Source organism: Cervus elaphus, chromosome 15 (genome assembly GCF_910594005.1).
Source record: "Cervus elaphus chromosome 15, mCerEla1.1, whole genome shotgun sequence".
NCBI classification, from domain to species: Eukaryota; Metazoa; Chordata; class Mammalia; order Artiodactyla; family Cervidae; genus Cervus; species Cervus elaphus.
Window position 1 is genome coordinate 61553010 of NC_057829.1, and position 26926 is coordinate 61579935.

Below are 26926 nucleotides of genomic sequence, written 5' to 3' on the forward strand. Positions count from 1 at the left end.
GTACAAAGTTACGTAGAATTTATCTTCCTTTCCATTATATATAGTTTTTTTTATTTTCAAGGTTGAAATTTTACATGCTTTGAATTTGTAGGTTTTTCTTTTTACGTGGTGGTAGTTTGAAAAACACAGTGTAAGAGCTAGGTGGGATGGTGGAGATGCGTGTGTGCTAGTGTGTTTAATCATCAGACCTTTAGTTTTCCTGTAAAAGAATTTGGGGACTACACTGCCTTTTTGATGAGATTTTAATTACACTCTTACTGAATGGGAGTTCTGTACATTTCAAACAGATCATAGCTAGCACAGTTTAGAAGTGTTCATTTCAGTGTCTATTAAAATGACTTGAGACGTTTTCCCCAGGAAAACCTAGTAGTGTAATTTTAGCTAGATAGAAATGGACTAAGAAGAAAATAATCAGGATAGCAGACTCTTGTGAGGTGCTAGGAATTGGTGAGTCTGTGTAGACCAACTTTTCAAACTTTAATCCACTGGTTATAGCTTACTAGTAAATTATAAGATCAGGGGGTTCTAAACATTTTAAAAAGAAATTAAAAAGAAAAAAAAGCCAATCAGAGAACATAGCATAATACAGATAAATACTGTTTTGTTGAATCTTAGATGTTACCATACACATCCAAACTAGAACGTGTATATTGAGTCATTTATTTCTTGGCTATTTATTTCTTGGCTTCAGTCAGAAAGTCTAATTCTTCTGAAAGCCATTATGTAAACCATACCTTTGCATCCTTTTTTTTTTTTTCTTTTCTTTTGGTACTAGCAATCTCCTGTGTGCTTACAGGTAGGAGCCTATCCTCTTAATGTCTGGCATTCAAAATTCCCTTCCATTGCCTGCCTCGTCAATTAGATGTGAACTTATTTTCTTTGAAAACTTTTTCTTTTCCTTTCTGATTATGTGTCAGAATGTTTCCACTTCCCTTTTTAGTTCTCTTGAAAAGGTCTTAGGAAAACTATTTTCATTACATAGTAATTTATTCAGTTAGTTTATTCATCACTTATGCCTGAGATGAGCTAAGCCCCTGTTTGTAGGCAGTGAAACCACCATGTTAAAAAGGCCAAAGTCCTGGATCTGTAGAAAGGTCTACAGGCTACTGGAGGATGTAGCCATGTCAGCTATTACCGTGCTACATAAATGCTGTTTATGAAAGAGACAGACTCTGAGAGTAGAGTCAGAAATAACAGCCCACAGGGAGAAGATGCTAAAGGAGAACGGACCGTAAGCAGTGGGAAGGTGACGGAAATTTTATGCAGAAAAAGTGACAGGATCAGATTTGGGCTTTAAGAAGACAGCAGTTCTGGGTGATGTACAGCAAACTCTAAAATGAGGAGAATTAGTTGCAGGGAGCTTACAATGTAGATCTTTCCAAAGGAAGTCGAATCAGTATAGGTGAAAGAGAAGTGACAAAACTAGGGATAAACATTGAATAAACATTGAGGTAGTGTTAAGTACCTAAGTTGAGTATACGTGTGTGCATATGTATATATGTTTGCTTATATTTTGTCTCCCAACCTTCCTAAATAAAACCTTTAATATACAGATGATTCTGCATAGTTCCCCTCACTCCAGTGTATCTCCGACAGTAGCCTTGAGTGTTTCAGAGAAACATGGAGTAAGGGATGGTTGGTTATAAAGCACTATTTATTCCAAGAGCATACCCCAGAGAATGGTAGCTGAAAATAGGTTTCTTATTATACTTTAAATTCTAAAATATATATACCTCCTCTAACAGTTATGAAGTGAACAAGTAAGAAATAACAGTAAAGTTTGTATAACGTACCTTAGGAATCCTTTTAAATCCTTTTACATTTTGCAAAGTTGTCTAGGTCCTTTACATAATGGGTTAATACTTAGGAGTGTCATCGTTGTGTCAATTTTAAGCGGCTTATTATATGATACCAAAAGTAGAACTTGCCACTTTTAAGGATTATACCACAGATTTATATGGTTTCAGGAGTGGAGACTTAAGAACTGCAAGAGAACATGAGAAAAGTTAAGATACAGAAGACTCCATAAAAATCACAAAAATACCAGATAACTGCTTATTTGGATATTTATGTAATCTGCTACTTCCTCTCTTCCTTTCACCCCCAAAAAAACTAGGAATATATGTTAAAAACCTGCCACTTCATTTCTTGAGAGGGAAGAGCCTTTGTGTTGCAGGACTCTGTCGTGTTCTTCTGTGCTTTTTGCACGTCAGCTCCCCATGCCTCCTCTAGTTCTCCCTCTGCACACACGGTGCCCTGCAAAGCAATCATTTGGGGATTTGTTAGAGGTTATTGGTATTAAAAAGAAATACCTTCCAATAGTACTGGAAATCTTGTCCAGGCGGACTCCTCTCAGTTCCACTGCAGGGAAACTGTACACGGTTCTTGGTCACTGTTGGGTCTTGACAGATGTTTCTTTCCCCTCACCCTCCTTGAACAGAGCATCGTGACGGTGCCTTTGCTCTCACTTGGGGAGTGAGCATCTCTGTATTCTGCCTAAACAGTGGTGTTTTTTTAGTCTGTCATCGTCCTGGTCATTTTAAGGGAGTTGAAGAGCAATTTCCCCCAAAGAACAACATAGATTTTAATCCCCTACCTGACAGAAACAAAGACCAAACAGAAGAAATAGGCCAGACTTGCTGACTTGTCATAAGCTCTCATGTATCCTGACCTAAAATGTCAGGTATGCCTTTCAGATCAGATCTCTCTTTAATCTGGTTTCAGTAACTCCGTGAGTCTAGGGACAGACACTTTTTCAGTTCAAATCAGCCCTGGGCAGAGATCTGTCTTCTTTGTCTGTAATTACTGTATTATTTTCTGAAGTCTATTTTAAAGTGTCTTCTAAGAATTTGTAGTTATAATACTCATTAATAATTTAGGTTTGTGTTCTCATCAAGTGAGTATTTAGGTATATCATTTAGGGATATTTCTTCCCCTATGGGGTCGCACAGAGTCTGACACGACTGAAGTGACTTAGCAGCAGCTTCCCCTATGTCCAGAAGCTATCATTTTTAAAATATATACCATCTAGTCCAAAGTCCCCTGTCTTTCACTGCCATTGAACCCTCCATTCTTTTGTTTATATTAATTAACAAAAGTAATGTATTTAGTAATATATTTAGTCTTGCATGCAGAGCCTTACCTAGGATTATAGACACAAAAATCAATATGGTGGAGGAGGGTGGCGGATAAAAATTTTTCAGAAGTAAGTAGTTTGGCAGAAGTGTTTATTTTGTGAGCCTGTTACATTCCTAGAGAGGAGATGGAGGCACTGAACTATTGTCACTAATGACACCTTGTTCTGACTTCTAACTCACCAATGTAACTTTCTGATTATATTTTGGCTTCCCAGGTACGTTTGCGTCTAGGGTGAAATATGTTAAAGAGTGAACATGAGGATCTCCTTGATAATTGTATTTTTATTGTAATTTAATAAAGTTGACAATCTAGCTGAATTTACAGGACATAAAAGATACAATATATAAGCCTTAAACTGCTCCTATTAATATCATATATGTACTCCAAATAATAGCCTTTTATTAAACCCTGAGAAACAGAAAAACTAGCAAACTATCCAGTAACCACTCTCTGAATCACTTATCCCCAGTTTACAGTATTCATAATGTGTTGAGCCTTTGTTCTGCCCTGTTTTTAGCAAACTTGGTTAAGAACACAGTAAACTTAGCTATTAGAAAGGGATTGCATGTCCTTTGTTTTAAATAAGTAGTTCTTAACTATTCGTCCACTCCACACCTGAGCAAGATGCCACGTTGCCATCAGCAAGAGTGGTTCTCTGAGTACTTCTGCAGGGTGAAGAGACACAGATACATCTTGGATTTGACCCCTCACCCAACACACACACCATCTCCCACCATTCTGATCTCTCCTTAAGGCCAGTTCTGAAATCATTTTCTGTCTAAATCCATCTAAATTCTAAGTCCAAATTTAGATAATTAAGATTTCAGTTCAGTTCAGTCGCTCAGTCGTGTCCAACTTTGCAGCACGCCAGGCCTCCCTGTCCATCACCAACTCCCGGAGTTCACTCAAGCTCATGTCCATTGAGTCGGTGATGCCATCCAACCATCTCATCCTCTGTCGTCCCCTTCTCTTCCCGCCTTCAATCTTTCCCAGCATCAGGGTCTTTTCAAGTGAGTCAGCTCTTCAAATCAGGTGGCTAAAGTTTTGGAGTTTCAGCATCAGCATCAGTCCTTCCAGTGAACACCCAGGACCAATCTCCTTTAGGATGGACTGGTTGGATCTCCTTGCAGTCCAAGGGACTCTCAAGAGTCTTCTCCAACACCATAGTTCAAAAGCATCAATTCTTCGGCGCTCAGCTTTCTTTGTAGTGCAACTCTCACATCCATACATGACTACTGGAAAAACCATAGCCTTGACTAGATGGACCTTTGCTGCCTAAGTAATGTCTCTGCTTTTTAATATGCTGTCTAGGCTGGTCATAACTTTCCTTCCAAGGAGTAAGTGTCTTTTAATTTCATAGGATTTCACCCACCTGGAAATCAGGTATTAAGCTGCCTGATTTTAAGAGGCCACTTTCTGTGATCTTAAGAACTTTATTTCTCACTCACCACTTTTACTGTTTCTTGCTTCAGTTCGGTCGCTCAGTCATGTCCGACTGTTTGCAACCCCAAGGACTGCAGCACACCAGGCTTATTACACTTTTACTTTTTCTCCTAGTTCGGTTCTGGGAAAGAAAACTTGATTGTTCAGTGGTTTACACATAAAACTGTCATGGCCTTTTAAATAGTGAAGAAGATCTCTATACCCCATGCTTATCTTCTCCTCTGCTACACACAGAAGCCCACACAATTTTGTCATAAACCTTAGTGTATTCCTGTATCCAGGTATGGAAGATACACAAGTGTGAAATAGCCAGAGGTAGATGCACTTCCCAGTGAAGGATGAGTACTTGTCAGCAGACTTATCCAGGCCCTTGAACATACTTATATTTTCAGTGCTTAAAGGACTAGAAGTAAGGAATTAGGAAACATAATCTCAGACTATGGTCTGGCAAAAATTACAACTCTTTAAGCAGGGCTAACAGTGCATTTTGGTGTTTTCTTGTGTTTAAAGAGAAAAATCAAGCCAACTTAATTTACAGCTCTTGACTATTTGGTCACTCCGTCTAAACTGTTGTCTCAAGCTTTTTTTACCCTTCTGGTTTCCTGGGATTATCTTTTTCTCCTTCTAAGATTAGTTCTCATCCAGACATCATTCACTCTCCTTCTTGGTCTTTTTTCAGTCAAAAAGAACATATATTGGTCATCAATGATGTTGCGTTTGCCATCGGTAGTTCTAGAGCAGATACTGAGAGACTACTTGAATCCCTCAGTTCCACATTCTAGACTCTTTAAAATTGTCATTTCAGCTCTCTGCCACGTCTCGTCTTTATTTGACCTTTTACCCTAAGAGAACCTAGGCCTGGACCATCCACCATTTATATTAACCGCTGGAATGCTATCCTTTGTAAATATAAGTATGGTGGTATTGACAAAGTAGGCAAATTCAGCTCTGTCTAATCTCTGATCTAGAAAAATATCATTGAGTAAATCATTAAAGATAGGATTGTGAAACAACACATCATTCTTAAACTGTGCCTTTCAACGTTTTTATGAATATTATCTTATCCTGCCACGCCCTTAAGAATTAGGCATTGAATTGGGCGTAGAAAGACAAAGTGCTCAAGGTCACACAGGCCATTTCTCAGCAAGTAGAGAAACTCAGCACTAATCCCAGTAGTTGTCCTCTTCTCCTATAGCCATTCTTTCCATTTGCCAGTCCCTAGGATCTCAATGCTCTTTCGTGGTAGTGGTGAAGTATTTCTGACTGATGAAAAATTAACTTAACTATTAGAGAGTGTCCTGTTGTTGAACAGAAGAAATGTGAAGTCAAGCAAGTGATTTCAAAATCTGTGGTGACTTATTGTTATTTTAAAACTCTAATATAGTCAGATGTGATGAGCATACTATGATGCCAACTATAATCACTGAACTAATAAAACATACTGCTTCTCCTTAGGTTGGGTTTGCATGAGTAGTCTGTAGGACAGAAACTCAGCCCTCTCTGGTTTCCTTATTTACTCTTTAAAAAGTAAATGGAAATGCTGTATTTAGGCTCTATTGAAGGCCTGAGACCTTGGGAAGAACTGAATAGAAGCAAAGGTAGAAACCAGCTGTTTAAAACTCAGGCAAAGCTGGCCAGCATCCATTTCTTTAAAACATGAAAAAAGAATAATAGAATTAAACTTCAGAAAGTTGATGTTAATTTTTAAAATGAAGTAGTTGAATGGTATGAAAAGAAAATTCATCTAAACGTAGGTTTGACTGAAGCAGTTTCCAGAGAAAGTCAAATAAGGTAGGAAGCTGGGTAATTTTGAAGCACAGTCAAAAGTAATTTTATTACTATAGTTGTAAAGTTAGGTATTATAACAGGGCCCATTTAATGACACTTGGACAAAGGTTGGTATTAATGTGAAGGTTCTCAGATTCAGGTGAAGCTCCTGGTGGGCACATACCTGTGTGTCCCTGGTTGCCTACCGGACAGATTCAGAATCTTATAAACATTTCAACTCAGTGTGTACAGAACAGAACTCTTCAGACACATAAACCCCTACGGTCAGCAGTTGCCAGCTTTGTTGTTTGTGTTCCTATCTCAGTAAACGGTGCTGCCCACGATGAAAACCCGGGAAGCATCTTTGATGCTCCCTTTCCCTCCCCTTCTTTTTTTTGCTAAGAGGAAACAGAAAAACATGAAATGTGACCCCTACCTACACTCAAGTAGTTTACATCTTCTTGGAAAGCTAAGACAAAGACAAGACAAATTAAGTCAGTAACAGATACAAATTGCAGGGTAAATGTACAAGACCCCTATCATTGCCAAAGAATTTTACAAACCACTGTAGCTTCAAATTTCAGGAAAGGATACAGTCACTCTAGGGTGATAGTTTCGAGGTGGCCAAGGATCCCTCCTGCTTACTTTGGTGACCTGTGGTTTACCAGTACATCGTCCCTGATCCTTTTTACCAGGAATGTACACACAGAACGACCCTTTGTTGATGTCTCTTTATCATAAGCAAGGTTGCCATTTACAGTTTTAATGTTTGCATCATCTCCTGAGCATCCCCAAACCACTGTTGTAAATGCCTTTTAAGGTTGGGATGGTCTCTGTCCACCTCGCTGATGCTGTTTTCAGCCTCCACATGCTGTACTGCATTGTTCCAGGTTAGAGATAAGTGGGTACTAACCATGTGTCTCCAGTATGCCTTAGTTGTGAGGACACCACGTCCACCAGCCAGAATGCTGAGAAATAGCTAACACCAACAGGCGACTGGTTGTCTGCTTTGTCCTTGGGGACTAGCCACATTGCCATGGTCATTGCTTCAGAGCTGATTGTATGACCCTTTGGAAGATCTTACATTAGTCAGGGGTAAATAAAATATTAAATCACTATTAAATTATTGAGAGATGTGGGATAGCAGGAGATCCAAGTTTCACAACCATAAAGGAAGTTTAGTATCATCTGTAGATTAATCATTATTCAGTTTTTTATTCTCTCTGAGCATCGCTTTAGAAGAAAGTGCCTCCTCTGTTTTTCTTGAGAGCACTCTGTAGTTTTACTGGGCACACACTCCTTGATTTCAAGAATCTCAAGGCATGTTGTTAACTCCGAACACCAAATCCTGCTTCCAGAGCACTGCCGCAGGCATGAAGCAGTTCCAGAAGATTTTCACAGACTTTACCATTTATCTCTTCATTCTTTTCTACAATAAGATGCCAAGATATTTCTTAATCCTTCTCATAGATCTTTGTCAACCTTTTCCCCCCTTTCTTGTATTGCTAAAGTGTACTTAGGATATCTTCTTTGATGCATTGAAAAGGCAGTTAATATCCCACTTATTTGTACCTATCTCAGAAACATCAGGAACACAGCCAAGAGCCAAAAACAGAAATAAAGGACTCTGAGCAGTTGAAGTTGTCAAGAAATCTATGTGGTTTACTTACAAACTCTTCCTCTAGCCTTCATTCAGAGCATGTTTATTTTCACTTAAGGTACCAGTCTAGCACTTGAGATTTGGATTCTCAGCTAGTGAGCAGAAGTACTCAACTGAAGGTGAAAATGAGACTCTCAAACACAGGTGCTCTTTGGAAGCCAGTCGGAAGAAAGATTTTTAATAAAATACAGACTGCAACTGTGACTTTTTTGTATTTAGGCAGTAGATTTACCTACTTGAGTGGCTCCCAAACCAATATATTTCAGTTCAGCATAATAAAAAGAATAGCCAAACTTCAATATTAATGTACATGGTAATGACCCTTGAGTCATGAAGAAAGAATAAATTATGTTCAGAGGAAGAGACCATTTTTTAAAGACTTCCACCAAAAATACTTAAAATTTTTAATGTTTGTTGCTTGAAGGATAAACTTTGATTATCTAGAAAATCCACTTTGTGGGGTTGTAAGAAAGTATTAATATACATTTCTGTTCTCTGAGTTATTTTCACTGAAGCATGTTTAATGTGACTGGCTGACAATAATGGTAACTGGTATTTGTGTAAACTTTGTAGGTTTTCTTTTGCAACTATCTTAAGTGGTCGATGGGGGAGGTGCTCTGCTAAGATCTAAAATGGTTCAATGTTTTGGCCAAAGTCACACAACTAGCAAAGGGTAGACTACTCTCCAGTGTCTCCCAGTACTGTATCCTATAACACATAGTAACAGCAGTTAGTAACACTAGATGGACCTGGACACCAGGGACCTCCTGGGGAGAGTCCTTCAGCAGGGACCTCCTGACTTCCCCGTGAGCTGCAAAGTCTGCAGCTTGCAGGAGGAGTTTGTTAAGTCCCTGTATATATCTCATTGAGTCCGAGAGTTGAAAATGATTTTGCAGTCACTTACCCAAGGGTGTCACAGGTGTCTCCCCTGCTCTAAAGGAAGGGAGGAGCTTCTTCCTGCTGACCTTTAAGATATTTCCTCTCTTAAACCTTTTACTGAAGGATGGTATACAGATAGAAAAATACACATATCATAAGTATCCTGTTCAGTAAGGTTATTTTCCAGTTGCTCTTGGTCTTTCCTTCTCTTTTGTTAGATTTCGACCCTATGGCCAGCATGTACATGTTCACCAACCCAGTGCATCTGTTGTAATACTTCTATAATAATCTTTTTTCCCAGTTTATCCACAATTCAGTAATGAGTGTCACATTGAGGTAGGCATTTTCTAAGACATTTCTGGTTTTTCTAATTTGTAGTCTAATGCAGGCCTTTTCAGATACCCATGGTACCTCTGAAGAGAGCTTCTCTCTTACTAGTTACGATAATAAAAACACAGTATAACCCTTTTTTCTTGCAAAACAGTTTAAACCACAGATTTGATTAGTAGTTTCTTGGTGCTGTTTTGTTTTGTACTTGGATGTGTTTCAGCTTTATTCACCACTTGGCCTTAAAAATCTCCATGAGTCGGAACAGAGAAAGTAAAATTGAGCGCCTGCTTTTTTATGCTTTGTGCTTTATATATGTTATCTAATATCTCACAACAACCCTTTGAAATACTGATACTTCAGTTCCAGCTTACAGATGAGGAAACCAGGGTACAGAGAGGTTAAATAGTTTGCCTGAGATCCTATAGCTAGTAAATGTCAGAGCCCGAAGTAGAATATCGGTTTTTCACATTCCACAATCTGTGCTCTTTCCACTAAAACCACACGGCTTCAGAGGCCAGAAGAAGTAAGAGACTGATGCAGACTGTCCAGGGCACACCTTTGTTTAAAGGCACCTCGTGACAGCAAGATAAATTCAAAGATGGAAGAAAAAATAGCTGAAAGAGACTATCAAACCCACTCCAGTATTCTTGTCTGGAGAATCCCACGAACAGAGGAGCCTGATGGGCTACAGTCCACAGGGTCACAAAAAGTCAGACGCGACTGAAGCGACTTAGTACACAAGATACTATCAAACAACATCTGCTCAGCACACATTTATTCAGCTGCCCTTCGTACTTTGCTATGTTACGTAAAGAGTCAGATAATAGTCCCCTAAGGAATTAGGAGAGAAAAGAGAGAGGTTGGGAAGTTGTATAAAGCTCCAGAAAACTGTAACACATCAACTGCGTGGGCCTAGTAAAAATTCCAACATCCAGAAACAGAAAGCAGCCCTTGAAAACACTTGGCTATCTAAGTGGAAATTGCCTTTAACCTGTCCTCAACCTAGTATCATCCTTTCCTGCCCACAGTGTCCTGTTTAAACCCTAAGAGTTATCCTAGATGATTTACAGAAATGGTTGAAAAGGGTTCTTGAATGTAGGATTGGCTTCCTGTGGATTATTCTAAAATGTTTATTAAAGGTCTAGGCAAATGTAACAGGTGGCACTTGATGCACCATAATACTACTACCTTGCATTGACAGCTTTATGGTTTACAATGTGATTTCGTATCTGTGTCCTCATTTAGAGGCTAGGAGTAAGAAATTGCTTGTCATTCATCTTTCAATATATCTGAAGTGTAAAATTATTGATCTCTATTCCTCCATGACTTATAGGGTCAGAAGGATTCCTGCATCACTGTTTGCAGAATTCTAAAGTCCAGCCAATTGGTCAAGCTGAGAAATCATGTTAAAACTATTCTTTCTCTAAGTATTTCTAAACCAAGACTTGCAATACAGTGTATCTGAATTTTTGTCCATGTTATGGACTTATGAACCAGTGATTATTTAACAGGAATGCCCAGGCCTAAAACAAAAATGTATGTTGGCCAATTGGAGTTAATAATGTGGCCAAAATTTTAATTTTTGAACTTTTCAATGATATTTCTTCTTTATAAGATAGAGATTATTTGTGAATAATCACTTTAAAAATTGTCACTAAAAATTGAAAATATTATAGGGTTGGCCTTATGTTTTCATTGAGTAGATGCTCCTAATCTATTGAATAAAATGTATATGGGCCCTGAGAAGTAGTTTTGGACAGAGAATAAAACATAAGTAACACTGATGAATTTCATAATGTAAAAATGGTTCTTTGGAGAATGACCATACTGATTTCTTCTTTCTCTTTGTCTGTCTAGTGAGAACTCAGCAGAGGCAATAGCAGTACATTCTAACCATCAGTCGAAGTCCCCACTGGAGAAGTTTATGGTCAAACTGTGCACACATCATCAGAAGCAGTTCATTCGTGTTCTGAACGATCTGTACACTGAGTCTCAGCCCGCCTCCGAGGACCTGCAGTCTTCTGATTCTGGAACCATGGACGCCTCTACCTGCGATGCTGGCTGTGCCCAGCTCAGCACCAGACATACAGAAAAGGATGCTCTGTGTCTCAACATGAAGTCTTCTACTTCTGTAGACTTGCCCATAGACTCTGCAGGCTCCCACAGCCCTCCACATTTGACAGAGCAGGCCCTAAAGGAGCCTCCGCCTGAGACAAACTCTGTAGATGGAACAGAGAAGACTCTGACTGTTGTCCAAAAAGATTCCTCTGAACTTCCAACCACTAAACCTAATTCAATGGATAATTCCACTCTGGGATACCTCACTGCACCGAATTCTTCCTCATTAAACTTCCACCGCATCTCTAAGAACCTGGAGGGGCAGACCACTGAACAGGAGCAAGACACAGATGTGAAAATATGTGAAGATGGTAAAGACCATGTGCAGAGTGCAGCTTTAGTAGAAAATCTAATTGCAGTAAAAGCGGCAGCTGAAAATAATGAGGAGAGCAACAGCTGTATTGTTTCTCAAAGAAATTCATTCAAAGCTTTATCAGAAGAGGCTTGGGACTCAGGGTTTATCGGGAATTCACCTAGAACTGCTGACAAAGAGAATGCTTTACAGTGTAGCTCAAAAACACCTTTACGCCAGGACTTAGAGGCATGTGAACAAGATTCAAGGCCAAAGCAAGAGAACCATCTTCACTCCCTAGGAAGAAATAAAATGGGTTACCATTTACAGCCCAGTGATAAGGGCCAGTTTGATCATTCCAAAGATGGTTGGTTAGCCCCCAGCCCCATGCCACCTGTACACAAAACATCAAATGGACACTCACGAACCAAGATGATATCCACCTCCATTAAGACAGCTCGGAAAAGTAAAAGGGCATCAGGGTTGAGGATAAACGATTATGATAACCAGTGTGATGTCGTTTATATCAGCCAGCCAATAACAGAATGCCACTTTGAGAATCAAAGATCGATATTATCTTCTCGGAAAACAGCCAGGAAGAGTACTCGAGGATACTTTTTCAATGGTGATTGCTGTGAGCTGCCAACCGTTCGCACGCTGGCCAAGAATTTACACTCCCAAGAAAAAGCGAGCTGCTCAACTGTGGCATCAGAGGCAGTGGTCACTCCCAAGCAGACCCTTGTCACGTCAGCACCTCAACCTACAGTAGAAGTAGAGCATCCCAGAGAAGACAAGCCTGAAGAACCTAGTAAAGAAACAACTCCTCTCACTGAAGGAGACAGAGATGCATCACCTGAAAAGGCATCTCAAGAGCCAGAGGTTTGCCCCGTGACGAATAATGCAAACCCGAGTGGCTCCCCCACATCAAAGGAAACAGCAGCCTGCAGTCCAGAGTGGCCCCTCCCTGCTCATCTTCCTGAAGAGGACCCACCAGAAGGCAGCTCCATGGTCTCAGCTCCCATGGGAAGTGAGATGTCTTCCCCTGGACGAGACCAGCAGCCAGTTGAACTGCTGAGTACAGAGGAGATGAGTGTACCCCGAGACTGTCCCCTGCTTCCCACCACAGAGAGCATTTCTGAGGGAGGCAGTGACGATGTTGCTCCCAGGCCTGGTTCCCCTCCTGAAACAGCAGAGAGAGAAGAAAGCCCTCTGTGTTCAGAAAATCAAAGTCCTTCTGCGGTCTTGGATCCTCCCATGAGCCCAGGAAAGGCCGAGGAAGAGCCAAGTGTCGCTACTGAGGCTGAGACCGAAGACACTCAGGAGCTAGATACTGACCCACTCTCGAAGGAAAGCAGCACTTTGACAAATGAAAACCCCAGTGAAATTGAGGAAAGTGAGGCAGCAGGTGGTACAGGAAAATTAGAGGGAGAGGATGGTGATGTCAAACATCCTTCAGAAAAAGATGCATGCGATCAAAACACTGAGTCACCTGAAGAGAATCTAGACAAGAAGAAAAAAGGTAGAAAATTACCTGAGGCCTCTGATAGGTGTCTCAGAAGTCAGCTTGCAGATTCTTCCTCTGCTGAGAGGTGCCTAAAAAATCAAAGTTCAGATTCTTCCTCTCCAAGTGCTGATGTCAAGGTTTCTAAAAGTTCTGGTGCAAAACGCTCTAAAAAAGAAGGGTACCCTGTTGGGACAACACCCGAGAGCCTCCTTACTGAAGGCTTCCATACAAAAGCTCCGGAAGACACTGAAAACCCAATTGTCAATGAAAGCACCCCTGAGAAAGAAAACATCCCTGAGAAAGACGCTGAGCAGGAGGTTGAAGTGGGTGGGGTGATCACCAGGCAGACTTTTAAAAACATGCTGGTGAAAGAAGTCAAGGGGGAAGAAGGAAGTATTTTCCCCAGCAGTGATCCCTTAGCCACAGTTGGCCAGCCCCTGCCTGGAGAGAAACTGGAAATCTATGTTGAGTCTAAATTAGGTGAGAACAGTACTCAAGAGCCCTCTGAAAGCATACCTTGTACTTTCCCAGAAGAATCACAGGGGAAGCCAGGACCTGTTCCTGCACAGGAGACGGAGGAGGCCGTGAATGAAATAGACAGTGCCGACAGTCAGCATAAAGATGGCGATAGTGATGACGTGCCGTCTAGCACGCTGGGATCATCAGGTAGTGGAAATGATGACACTGCAGTGCCCCCAAAATGGGCCCCAAGGCTTACAAGACTGACCTCCTCCACCTACAACCTAAGACACACTCATTCTCTGGACTCCTTGGATACTATAAAAGTGACTTCCGAAAAGGAAGCAGCACAAGGAAACCCAATCCCAAAGGAAAATGCAGCTTCCGAGAGTGGAGATCCCGTCGATGAGGGTGATGTGGACACCGTGGTGGACGAGCAGCCAAAGTTTGTGGAATGGTGTGCTGAGGAGGAGAACCAAGAGCTCATTGCCAACTTCAATGCCCAGTACATGAAAGTTCAGAAGGGCTGGATCCAGCTCGAGAAAGAAGCCCAGCCAACACCAAGGGCAAGGAACAAGTCTGATAAGCTGAAGGAGATTTGGAAAAGCAAGAAAAGGTCACGGAAATGTCGGGGTTCACTGGAGGTTCAGAAGTTTTCTCCTGTTCAGATGTTGTTTATGACAAACTTTAAATTATCTAATGTTTGCAAGTGGTTCTTAGAGACAACTGAAACCCGGTCTCTGGTCATTGTGAAGAAGCTCAATACTCGTCTTCCAGGTGACATCCCACCCGTCAAGCACCCTCTTCAGAAGTACCCTCCTTCCAGCCTGTACCCCAGTTCTCTACAGGCCGAACGCTTGAAAAAACACTTGAAGAAATTTCCCGGAGCTACTCCTGCCAAGAACAATTGGAAAACACAGAAGCTCTGGGCTAAATTTCGAGAGAATCCCGACCAAGTGGAGCCCGAGGATGGCAGTGACATGAGCCTCAGCCCCAGTCCTGAAGAGAGTGTAGAGGAGGTCAAGGAAGGTAGAAGCAGCCATCCTCCCACCAACTCACCGACCCCAGCCAGTACCCGCATCCTTAGAAAATACTCCAACATTCGAGGAAAGCTCAGAGCCCAGCAGCGTCTGATCAAGAACGAGAAAGTCGAAAGCCCATTTGGTCCAGCTGTGGAAAGCAAACAGAGTTGCAAGAGTGTGTGCATCAACCCTCTGATGTCCCCCAAGCTCGCCCTGCAAGTCGGTGCGGATGGCTTTCCCATTAAGCCCAAGAGCACCGATGGAACGAAGGCAAGGAAAGGGAAGCAGGTGCCTGAGGTCTTGCCAAAAGCAGAGGTTCAGAATAAACGCAAGAGGACAGAAGGCAGCAGCACTCAGGACAGGAAGGACAAGGGGCCTGCGATGAAGTCCAGCAAAGAAAGGCATGTTGATGGGTCCACCAGAATCTCCGCTGCCAAGAAGCCAGCCACAAGGGACAGAAGCAGCCAGCTGCCCAGAAAGACAGCTTCAAAAGAGAATAAAGTGAAGATCCCTAAAAAGTCACCTGGGAAGAGCTGCCCGCCCTCCAGGAGAGAAAAAGAGAATGCAAACAAAAGACCTACCCAGTCCTCTGCCTCGGATCCGGTGACAAAATCTGCAAAGCAAAAAGGGGCAGGTGAGTCCTCTTCCAGGCCACAGAAAGCCACAAATAGAAAGCAGAGCAGTGGAAAGACTCGGGCCAGACCCTCGACAAAAACCCCAGAGAACAGTGTGGCCCAGAGAAAGCGAAAGCTGAAGGCAAAGCTGGACTCTTCCCACAGCAAAAGAAGGCGGTTGGATGCAAAGTGATTCGCAGGGCAGTAGCCCAGAGTTGAAACTGTTCTATAGAAGTAACCCTTTATTTTGCATTAACTAAATCTGCTTTTATAAGCTTATCAAGCCTTTCAAATCTGCAGTTAATGGAGAACACCACAATTTAAGATGTCAAAAAGTGCGTCTCAGATGGAGAAGGGAACTTGCAGAGTCTTTCTCTGAGGCTGAGTAAGGGAAGTTATATATTATATTCTGGTTGTTCCTTGGGTTTTAAACTTGGAACCAAGCAGTTTTAGTTTTTAAAAGTACAGTGCCTTATTTATCCTTTTTGTTTTTAAATTTACAAAAGCTAAAAAGCTGATCTATGTGATTAAAGGCTTGTATTTTATACTTGATGCACAAGCACTTGTACTGTAGCCAAGAAGACCACCATCATGCACATAAAAGTAGCTTTTCAGCAGCCACCCTGCAGTGTCAGTACACAAACAGATGCTCCTCTTTGCAAACCCCAGCAGTGAACTTCCCTCTGTCTTGTTTGTTCAAATGATATTTGAAAGCTAAACCAAATCATTTTTACAGTATGTGGAGAATGCAGAGGGAATTTATAGTTATTATAAAAGATTAATACTTCTGTTACCCCTTTTTAAAAATTCATATTCGTTGTTGGTCACTCATCTCTGGTCTTTTGTCATTTGAGGAAATATATTCTAAATTATGTGCCCATGGGACAAAAGGTGTGTCACAGGTGTTAATATTGATATATGAGCTCTGAAAATTATTCACACCCCCCAAACTATTTGCATTACTGATTCTTCCCATCCTTTTCATTTTTGATCTTGCACGCTTGCTAACACACTAATCAGGTTTTCATTCTACTTTGGGAGAAAAAAAAAAAAAAGCTAGTATCTTTTTGCCATAATTTGACAATTGGGATAAGAGTGACCATTCTAATTATTTTTCTTGTCTTGAGTACTTCTGTATTCAAAGAAAGCCAAAATGTTATTTTCAGTAATAGGAAAGTTTAAAAGAGTGTGTGTGTGTTAGGGGGTATTTGCATGTGGTTATAAAGCCACAAATGTCTCCCATTTCCCCAGTTCTACAGTAAAATTCTTTCTTCTCCATGCAGTGTGATAGGGTGTTCATGAGCTGAGTAATTAGCGTAGGCCAGATGGCTTAAATATAGCCTAGGGTCTCTATGAGCATTCCCCAAATCACTATGGCACCAGACTCAGAATTATAAAAAGGTCAGAGCAGCCTTTCAGTTGGAGAAAGTAGCACCAACATCTCATTGTGTGCCCACACACATCCCAGTACCAGGAGCTGATGCTCAGCTGGTATTCCAGTGTGAAATGTACATGTTTAGAGTAGATGCCCTTTCTGATGGATTAACATCATACACTGTAGTTAATACTTATAGAATCACAATGGCCTCTATCACGTCGGGCTCTGTTCCATGGCTCAAAAGCAAGAGCTGCAATATTTGTAACTGATGTTGTTTGAGACCTGAGATGAGTGTATTGGCTTTACCTTGGTGCCTGTAACATTGCTCTATTATAACACAGTGTGTACTCGGCATCTCCATTGGGCCACTCTGCCAATAAGTGTTGCTCGCTGAAGCTTCAGCCAGCTTCTCTGACATGCTCTGCCCCAAAATAGGCTCGTATGGACAGCTGCTACTCCGTCCTTTTTATTAAAAGATTTTCCATCCCTATTGCTTGAAATCTGTTTGGATAAACCCCGATGTATCTGTTTTCATGCATTAGTTCATTCAGATCATGATAAAACAAGTTTTCTACCCATTCTGTTAAAGTTTTGCTGTATATAATGAAAACTTCTGCGGATTGGATAGGATTAGAAAAAAGTGTTTGATTCATGGGAAACTGAGCACGGTGTTGAATTTTGCAGATAGTGAAGCTTACTATCTTCAAAGAAGCCTTTTTGTTCCCCCCTAGTGTCTCCTCTATCCCATGAGTCTTTTTTTCTTTTTTTGTATCTTTGACCTTGGCCATTCCAGAGCTACCTATATTAATGAAACTGCTGAGTGTGTGTGTTGGCAACCTTCCTCAGCATTAAGTTGCACAGAAGCATTAACGTGTTTTAAGTAGGTTCATTTAATCTATGTAAGTGGTTTTAAAGTTTTTTTTTAAAAATCTTTTCATAGAGTCGTCACTGGATGTTGTTTTTGTGGTGACTTTACCAGTGGAGGTCTGCCCACATCAGGTGTGCTGGCCCCTGTACATACGTTCAAGGTGCCCCTTAGCTGGACACAGACTACCTTGTAAGGGTGCTTGGGTTAGGTTAGGGAGAGATGCCAGGCTGGAGGTAGGTGGCACTTTTCCAGTTGCAGGTTATAATCCATTCCATTCCTTTCCTCATTTCTTTTTCATTTTTAAAAGCTTATCACTTCAAGATCATAGCCTTCTCTCCCATTCTAGACAGCATTGGAGAAAAGATACCATTGTGCATCTATTTATTTTATATACCTACCAATGCAATGGATCATCTTTAAAATCAACTTACACTTTATAACAGACTACATTTAAATAGACTGGGATTCTACATAAGTAAGACACTTAAAAGTTTAGAATTATATTTGTTGAATCTCACTTTTGCTGATTCAGTTAACTTTACTCATAGAAAAAGGAAAAAAGCAGACTTGAGGTCCAACTCTGGAAGGCACGTTTACACTTATAGCAGATGCTGGCAAGCCTGTCTCTCAGACACCTCCAAGCCTAGACTTGGTTCTGACTCAAGACTCCCCTTGATCTCCCCCACTTCCTGTAGCCATCGTCGCAGTGTGGCTTGCACCGGACGCAAAGGCAGTCTGTCCCACCTTCTGGATTCCAAGTTTAAAAGGAATTCAGCTCCTGGGCCTGTACTCAGAGAAGTGACTTTTGGAGCTGACATTGATGACCAGATAACATCAGTATTCCCTCTGAGCTTCTGGGGGAGCTGGAAGACTCCTGGAAAGCAGTCACTGAAGCTCCACCATAGCTCCCCAGAGCTGGGCCCTCTTTAGGAGGTCCTTTTCCATCTCCCATTTTCTACCCTCTGAGGCTCCCCCGGTTTGGAGGAACCACCTGGAGTCTGCACCCTTGGTCAGGGTCCAGAGCCTTGCCCCTGGCACTGGCACAGACATTTTAACAGTCTTGCAGCACAGCAGGAAGGCTATGAACCTTTGTTCTGCTTGTGAGGCTATGTATGTACAAATGTTAGTCATGTCTGTTACCCTGAAGTTGCTAGTCCCTTGGCTCCCTTTGGTAGGCCAGTTCTGTTGTATCTGCACTTCATTAAAGACTTCTACACAAGCCTTATTTTAAAAATAATCTTAGGCCGTGGGTTTCATGCCTCCTTGTTCCTGTGTAGTATAGATGGAAGAGGTGTAGTTAGTCATCACTTCATAAATGTGGTTCTTCTAATGGGGTCCTCTGTGCATCATGAGACTGTGCAGGTGAATTCCTCACAGTTCAGATAGGTCATCAATAAACACATCACTTCATGACAGTCGTTTCGAATTGAAGTTTGGACTCTTCTCCCTTGGAATGAATTCTGTAGTGAAGACTGAAGCTGTCACTGTCATTTGTGGGCAGCTTGCCTATTGAGCAGTGGGCCTAAGAGCCAAGAAGGAAAGGCCAACGTGCCATGTGAGGCAAGCTGGAGATGCCGTAGTGAGTGCCACCATCGGCGAGTCTGGTATCTGGTCACTTTCCCTGGGACAGAACTGGAATTTCCCCAGGTGCTGGCCAAGGGTACCCCAACCGCCTGCTCCTTATAGTTTCAGGTCAGCCCATGCAGGCTCTCATTTGGCCTACAGATGATCCTTCACTGCTCTGCAAACTGTGGGCTGGTCATGCTTTTGTAAATAAAAGTGTATTGGAACACAGCCATACCCATTCATTTAGGTATTATCAGTGGCTGTATGTATTTGCAGCAGAGTTGAGTATCTGTAGCAGAGACCACATGGCCCACAAAGCCTAAAATATTTACTACTTGGATCTTTGAGAAAAAGTTTGTTGACCCATGCTTGAGAGAAGAATCTCTTTTCAGGGGGAAAAAAAAACTTTGCTGGTTTATCTTCTCCTTTCTTCTGCCTCTTCTCTCTGTCCTCTTCTTCTTCCTCCTCATCTTACCTCAATTTTGTTCTTTTTTCGTCTTTTTCATACTACGAAAGAGACATGTTGCCACAGCACATCAAATACCATCTCCTGAAACCTGAACTGCCTTAGCCTCACATCCTATTAGAATCACCCATCACCTTTAGCCTCTAGTCAGAATCCATGAGCAAATAGGAATTTGGAGTTCTAAAAGTATGTGGCCTGGGCCTCTCCTTTCATTCAGTTTTTATCATAGACTTGACTCTGGCTTCACTTCTTGTTTATTACTAGTCAAGTAAGCCAAGATTTTATTTCTTTCAAAGTTAGTTGAGACTTCGTTAGGTGGCTCTTCAGTTTTCTGAACCTTACATTTAGATATGAAAAGCCTTTTCACAGAGGGAAAAAAAGTCCAATCACAAACCCAAATTGTTGTTTATTATAGTTCTGGCCAGCTTCTGGGAAAATGTATTGACACTATTTTTTTCAGTCACACACTCTTCTTTCAAAATAATTATATTAAAAGCAAGCCAACAACTGAAAAACAGAAGCTTGAAGTGCTTTAGAAAGAATAATAGAAAATTGGGGCATATTATAACCTGAATGTGACAGAATTTATGGATGGTATCTTTAGATTAAATCCAGTTAACTTCCAAGGTTTGTCTTCTCCCTCCCCAAAACTCAAGGATCCGTTTCTATGTTTTTTATCAAAATGAAGGATTGATAAAATTTTGTCAGTGGCTCTAAAACAATGACTGTTTCGTATGTTTTGAAACAGATAATTATCATTTGAATTGTTTCCTATGAGTTTTTACCTTCTTATGGCTTGATAGCCACTGAAATACTGAAATTTTTCCAAGTATGAAGTCATGTCTGTGTCAGGCATCCACAAGGCAGTCCTCACATCCCAGCATTGTGTACTTTGCCCCAGGCTTGCTCCCAAGTCCTTTTCAGGGAAAAAAAGAGCAAAAAGATTACTGTAGTTAAAAGTAGCAGAATTTGGGGAAGCCTGTTGAGACAGCCTGTGATATAGCTCATCCCTTGAAACATGAGAGCCAACTGCTCTCACCTCCAGTGGATGGGCTGGAGGACACAAAGGTCTGACCCCCTTCCCTTAAAGACGTCCAGCCATGCTGAGGCAGAGCCCCAGAGTGCTCCGACGCTGCTCCCGGCTCAGGGCTCATCATGCTGTACCGAGGACCCAGGCAATCACCCGGGGCACTCTGCAGGCATCCTTGCTCATGCTTTTTTGCCTCTGGTTTGAGCCAGTGCTGGCTATTTCCTTGCAATACCTTCCCTTTGATCCTTTCCCCAGAACCCTGGTGGTTTACATCAGTGCTCAGAGGGGCTGGCGAGCACGGTGACAGAGGCTCTTTCACCTGCGTGGGACCATTCCATTTAACACGAAGTGCTCAGTAAGCAAGCCACATGGAAGTAGATTGCTCATTTAAAAAGATCCAACTTGCCCATAGTTGTATAATCCGCCAGAGATTGGAGGAATGCATTAAACAAGGTATAATGGGTTATGTTTTAAAGAAAAAGAGACCCCATGTGGCCCACATAGCCTAAAATATAAACTATTTAATACCTGACCCTTTTCAGAAAAGGTTTACTGATCCTTGCCCAATCCTTGCAATATGCCATTCAAGATCAAATTGTGTGGTCACAGGCACAAATGTATTTTTTTCATGTAGTCCAGCACTGCAACATTTCTTTTGTTTTAGATTTTACCATTTCTTGCCTGTTATCTTAGCACACAGCTGCTATCCCACATTATTCCTAAATAATGTTCGTGTATTAAAGAACACATATCCCTTTGTGGATTGAATATTTGTTGAATTGTGGACATTCAATCTGATCTACCAGAATACCAAGTTAAAGTGAAAAGTACAAAGTCTTTTAAACTGAAAGTACTACAGTTGTCTTCATGTTTATGAGTTAAGGTGAACTTGACTCTCATGGAACGACATTCCTCGACAGCAGTGCTCAACATAAATGGATTTACTCATGAACTCAAAAGCCTAGAATACAGCCCCTCCCAGCAGGTACAGGGCATGTTGGTTTCACCCCCAGAAACCATACAGTGTATTTGTGTACAGTATGTTTGCAAGTTTATCACTTCCCAAGCTTTGGTCATTACTTGTGAACATACATGGCTGGTCTTTGCCTGTTTGAACCTCATTCCAGATCCCCCATTCTCAACTCTTAAAAATACCAGCATGTCAATGGCACCTTGTCAGCACACCAGCAGCTTTAGACTGAAGTTCAGGGCTCTCCAGCCTGGCCAGCGAAACCCACTCCTGCCTGGTCAGGCCTAGCTCACCTCATTTTAAGGCCCCACCTTTGTCACCTTGCCTCTTCCCTCTTCTTCCGCCCCCAGGCCCCTTCCAGGAGAAACCTTCTCTGGGAAGCCACCTACCTTTCGAGTGCTTCGCTGAACATGTGTATGTCATATTACAAGCATTTCATGACTGTTTTTCTTCTCATATTTAGCCATTGGGTCCAAATGCTATTCAGCTTATCAACTTTCTCACTCAAATTGTTTTCTGTAATCTACACTTCATGTCATCTTATAGCTAACACTGTAGAATTTGGGAGCTAGTTTGTGGAAGAGATACTGTACAAACAAGATTTTCATAATTTTGTATATTTATACCACAGGTAGGGATGAGTTTTAGAGCCCTATAGCTTAAGGTTGTTAGTTTCACCAGTGATTTCTTCATTCTTAATAGCTCTAGGAGAGTGTGTGACTATGATTTCAAATACATATATATAATACATATTTATACACACCACTGTGAAATTTATTTCACTGTGTAAATAGTGGTATTTTCCTGTTCAAATGCTTCTATAGAAAGTATTTATTTTAACAAACAAAAACTGTCAAAAGGGCTTTCCAAAAAAGTGTTCTTTCTAAAAACCCATCCTCCCCAGCTCCCATGCTCAGCCACTGAACCCCCAAACTACATCATGAAGGGTGAAACCTTGAAGCCCTCACTGTATTGGGGCAGACACAACTGCATTGGGAAGCTGAGCACATTGCCCACTGTCACGCCATCCCAGAACAAAGTGGGTCTCCCACGATGGGGTCAGCTGTGCCAGCCAGGGCATTGGGACTTGTCTCAAGCCACCCACTCCTTATATACACAGTTGGCCCATTCTACTGTACATTTCAACAGCCTGTGCAGGGAGACGAGCCCTTGTTGTAACCCCAAGGAAATCCAAACCTATACCTGTGGGATATGGAGAAACCACTGGTTGCCTAAAGAAAGCATTAAGATGTATTTTAGTCTTTCTCACCTTCAGGAAGGACACCTGTTCCCGCTCTCTTAAACCAGGGGAGATAAGCTTGCTTCCTCCCGCACCTTGACAGTGCTGAGCACCTTAGCTCACAGCCGTCGCCGCCTCCTCTCCCACCCCCTATCTGTCTCACAAGCCTCCGCACAGATGTGGGTCAACCCCACCTGTAACCGATGGTACAGAATGAGGCCGTCTGCTCTAAGATGTATGCAGCGTTACTTCTCAGGAGTCCTGATCTGCAATTCAGTCCCCGTAGATGAAACAGAACCGATGCTTTCCCATCGTGTTCCTCTTCCCTGTGCTCCATTCCTGGGCACCCCTGTCTGAGCCACAGCTTTGCTGTCCGGCTGGCTGGCTGGCCTAAGAACTGTAGCTCCAGGCCTGCGGAGAGCTTGGGACTGGACACGCAGGGATTCGTGTCATCCATTTGAACCATAATTTGCCTGTTTACTTATGGCCTCCCTTTGTCTTTTCTAAACTAATGAGGAAGACACTTGAACAGTAATGCTGGAGAATGTTTTTTCTAAGATACTGTTTGTAAGCAAATCTGATTTTAAGATGAAATGTGAATGGGTAACTAGGTGCCAGGGAATTTAGCACTGAACTAGACAGTTGAAACTTTTTTAACCTTTGCAGGAAAAAATACTTTGCTCTCATCTAAATGTTCACAAGAAATAATGTTGTAAATAGTTTTTAAAAAAATATTTATTACATGTGCTGTATACAGATTCATGTTCCGAGTGATGTTGGTTTGCATTGTAGTATTGTAGAAGAATATATTTTGAGCAGTGGACTTCCTTTCATAACACAGTACACACATGGAGAAAGAACAAAAATGAGCAGGTTGAGAGCTGTTTGGGGCATTTGATCTGTAATGTTACATCAAGTCCAAGCTTTAACTGCCCCCTCTTCTCATCTGGTTATGGTATATATTATATATATACATATATATATATAATATACACACACATGTATGTATGATAAACTGGTCAGTGGTCAGTCCCCAGAGCAGATTTCCAGGTGTTCTTTCTGATGTGTTGCCCGTAAGCAATAAGATTCTAGGTAATAACATTTATTCCGGGCTCTGCGTTAGCCCTTGTCTCAGAGGATAGGGTGGGGGGTAGAACAGCTCTTGCTAAGACCTCTTGCCTTTGCTGGAGAGGTTGCTGTACTTGAATTTTTGCTTCTGTTTGTCTGCACGCTCCTTCACATTATACAATGCTAGCAATGGATGAGAAATCTGCCAGGACCAGACACCTCAAAAATTGGACATAGAGACTGAAAAATTACCAATTTTCCATGAATTTTTAGGGTTTACAGAATCTAGTTGAGGCAAAGCTCATTTGGTTATAGCATACATGTAAGAACTTTTTGCATTAAAAATGTAAATGGTCAATACAAAGTCCCTTGACTATATATCTGACCTACCTTTAAGAGCTAGCCCATTTCCTATATTCCTCTGTGCCTGGGTTTGAAACGTCCAAAGCCCCAGTGCATGTCTGGGGTTAAACCCATTTAGGTTCGTGCAAAGAGGGCAGTTGCTCCTCCAAGTATCCCAGCGTGTCCAGTCCAACAGGTTTCTAAGCTGTTTAGCAACCTCTCCTTGTGACCGTCCTGAACTTTATGAAAAATACCCCACACCCAGATAACCATGAATAGAATAATGTAGTTTTTTAGGCTTTTTGAAATATGTCTTCTCTTTTGTATTTATGATGGTGTTTGGAATTTTTCACTAGTGTTTTTTTAGATCGAAGTGGGTGCATTAGGATAAAACTTTCCATTGCTGCGCCTGAAAGCAAGCAAGAGGAAAGAAATGGACCTATGTGTGTCATTGGGAAGGTGACTACTTCTTGTGGTGGGGGGAGGGAGGGAGGGAGCGTGGTAGATTATGTGGGGGTAAAATAGAATTCCGGCCTGAGGCTCCCCGAGTCTTATTACCTTGTAATAAATAATCCCTTTATTAGCCTCACTTAATCTCAATAGAAGCCTGCTGTTTACCCTCAGGGAACAAGTAGTTTTCAAAATTGAGCTCCTCCAAGGTCATTGGCCAATGCCTGCATGCAGGCGTGGGTCGTCTTTGTGAACTCATGGCATTATTTTCCCATATGCATTATGATAGTATGAAATTCAACCCCAACCTGTATGAAAAGCACAGCCCAGGGTCCTCCTTTCAGGCTAGAGTTAATGCCTTTGAGAGGCCAGAGCGTCCTAGGAGGCCCATGCAATTTAACTGAAGCTCAGGTGCCGTGTTGGGTTTTTTATTCTTCTTAGGCCACAACCTTCAGAATGAGTTTAGGGCAGGGCTGCTGATCCAGCTGTGGATCCAGGGAGCTCTAAGATGAATCTCTACCGTTCCTGTAAAGGTCTTTCTGGTTCTTCCCAGTGTTGTCCTTGCTGAGGTCAGTCTCGTAGTTGTTCAGGTGTGCTCCTCTTTTGCCGTCTTGTGAGTTGTAGCCAGCGATCCAGATGCCCAAGGACAGTCTCCAGAGGGCCTCGCTCCTTCCCGGTACCATGTGTGTGCGCCTGACCTGTGTGAAGATGGTCTTGTCAAAAGTAGTGACATGAGAAATCCTGCAAATGGTAATCCGGTGATCAGCATGTTTCCCTTGGGCCTGGATTTCCACTATGTTAGTGAGTGTAGGAAAATACTGTGTCTGTTATGGATGAAAATTCAATGTATGCTGTGAATTTGTTGGTTTGAAACATTGAAAAATTTTCATTAGACAATGTTTACATACCTCACCTGAAGAACCTTTGAGAGTGTATATATGAAATTTAAAATATATTAAGTTGCTTTAAAAACAATATGTATAGCTATAAAAGTTGGAGTTATTTTAACTTTGAATATGTACCAAGTCTCAAATATTGAAATCTTGTGGACTCTGTGCTTCTGTGTTTTGCTTTCCTATTAGACTGTGTAGGAAACTGTGTTCTTGTTACTGGTAAAGGGGCCCTCAATGAAATCCAAGCTTGGAAGAATTTCCTAGGTTGTTTCAGATTTTCTTGTTTGGTTTTGAGGGGTGGGGTGTGGAGCTGGAGGCTGTGTGGGAGGGATTTCTCTAACATTGACATCTATTCCATGAGCTTTTCCTAGGCGCTTATTTTATTGCAGTGTATTAAACTTCTTTGATATTAAAGTGTGTTTGTGTAGTTACTGGAGAGGGTGCAGAACACATGGAAACCTAGCGTTCAACTTGTAGTCTGCATCAAATTTGCTAAGTTGCCAGAAGGAACCAGAAAGCAATACTTCCTGGGACATCCCTCATGGTCCAGTGGTTAAGACTTCTGCCTTCCTATGCAGGGAGTACAGATTTGATCCCTGGTGGGGAAGCCCAGATCCCACATGCCTCACAAGCAAGAAAGCAAAACATAGAAACAATATTGTAACAAGTTCAATAAAGACTTTAAAAATGATCCACATTAAAAAAATCTTTAAATAAACAACTCCAGAATACTTAACATGACTTTGGCCTAGGCCACCAATATTGGGATTTAAATCTATTTGCTAGATCTATGGCCATTTTGTGAGTTATGCCTAACTTCAAACAATAGGAAACCCAATGAATGGTCCTTGGGAATTCCCATGGCAGAACTGGGAAGGCACTAGTGCTTCATCTTGAGGTTCAGGGAGCACCTGAATCCATGCTCCTGACCTCATTGCTAAATCTAGGGGGTGAAGTGCACAGCATCCCAGCTCCCTAGCCCATGCTGGGTTGTGGCAGAAAGGTGGCAGGAAATCCTTCCATCTACTTGCCTCATGACCTGTTCCATTATAGTCTTTCAACTCTCCTGTGTGTGTGCTAAGTTGCTTCAGTCATGTTCATCTCTGTGCGACCCTATGAACCATGGCCTGCCAGGTTCCTATGTCCATGGGATTCTCTAGGCAAGAACACTGGAGTGGGTTGTGATGCCATCCTCCAGGGGATCTTCCCAACCCAGGGATTGAACCCACATCTCTTATCGTCTCCTGCACTGGCAAGTGGGTTATTTACCACTAGTGCCACCTGGGAAGTCCTTCAACTCTCCTGGAGATGGGCATGTTGATGGATCCAGTAGGCCAGTGATTCATGGACTCAACCGTGATTTCTTTAACAGGTTCATCTGACATTGGCCATTGACACGCAGAACCCAATAGAAATAATCCGGCAGCTG

At 41.8% G+C, this 26926-nt stretch overlaps 1 protein-coding gene across 17 annotated transcripts in view; it reads left to right on the forward strand.

Annotated features, from left to right (window-relative positions):
* LCOR (ligand dependent nuclear receptor corepressor) overlaps positions 1-25911 on the forward strand; it is a 129746-nt gene extending 103835 nt beyond the window's left edge. For all 17 annotated transcript variants that reach the window (XM_043926419.1, XM_043926424.1, XM_043926431.1 and 14 more), the window contains one exon: positions 11075-25911. In XM_043926419.1, the coding sequence (XP_043782354.1) occupies positions 11075-15419 (4345 nt within the window). In that variant the 3' untranslated portion in view covers positions 15420-25911. The remainder of the gene's footprint in view (positions 1-11074) is intronic.
* Positions 25912-26926: the final 1015 nt, after the last annotated feature.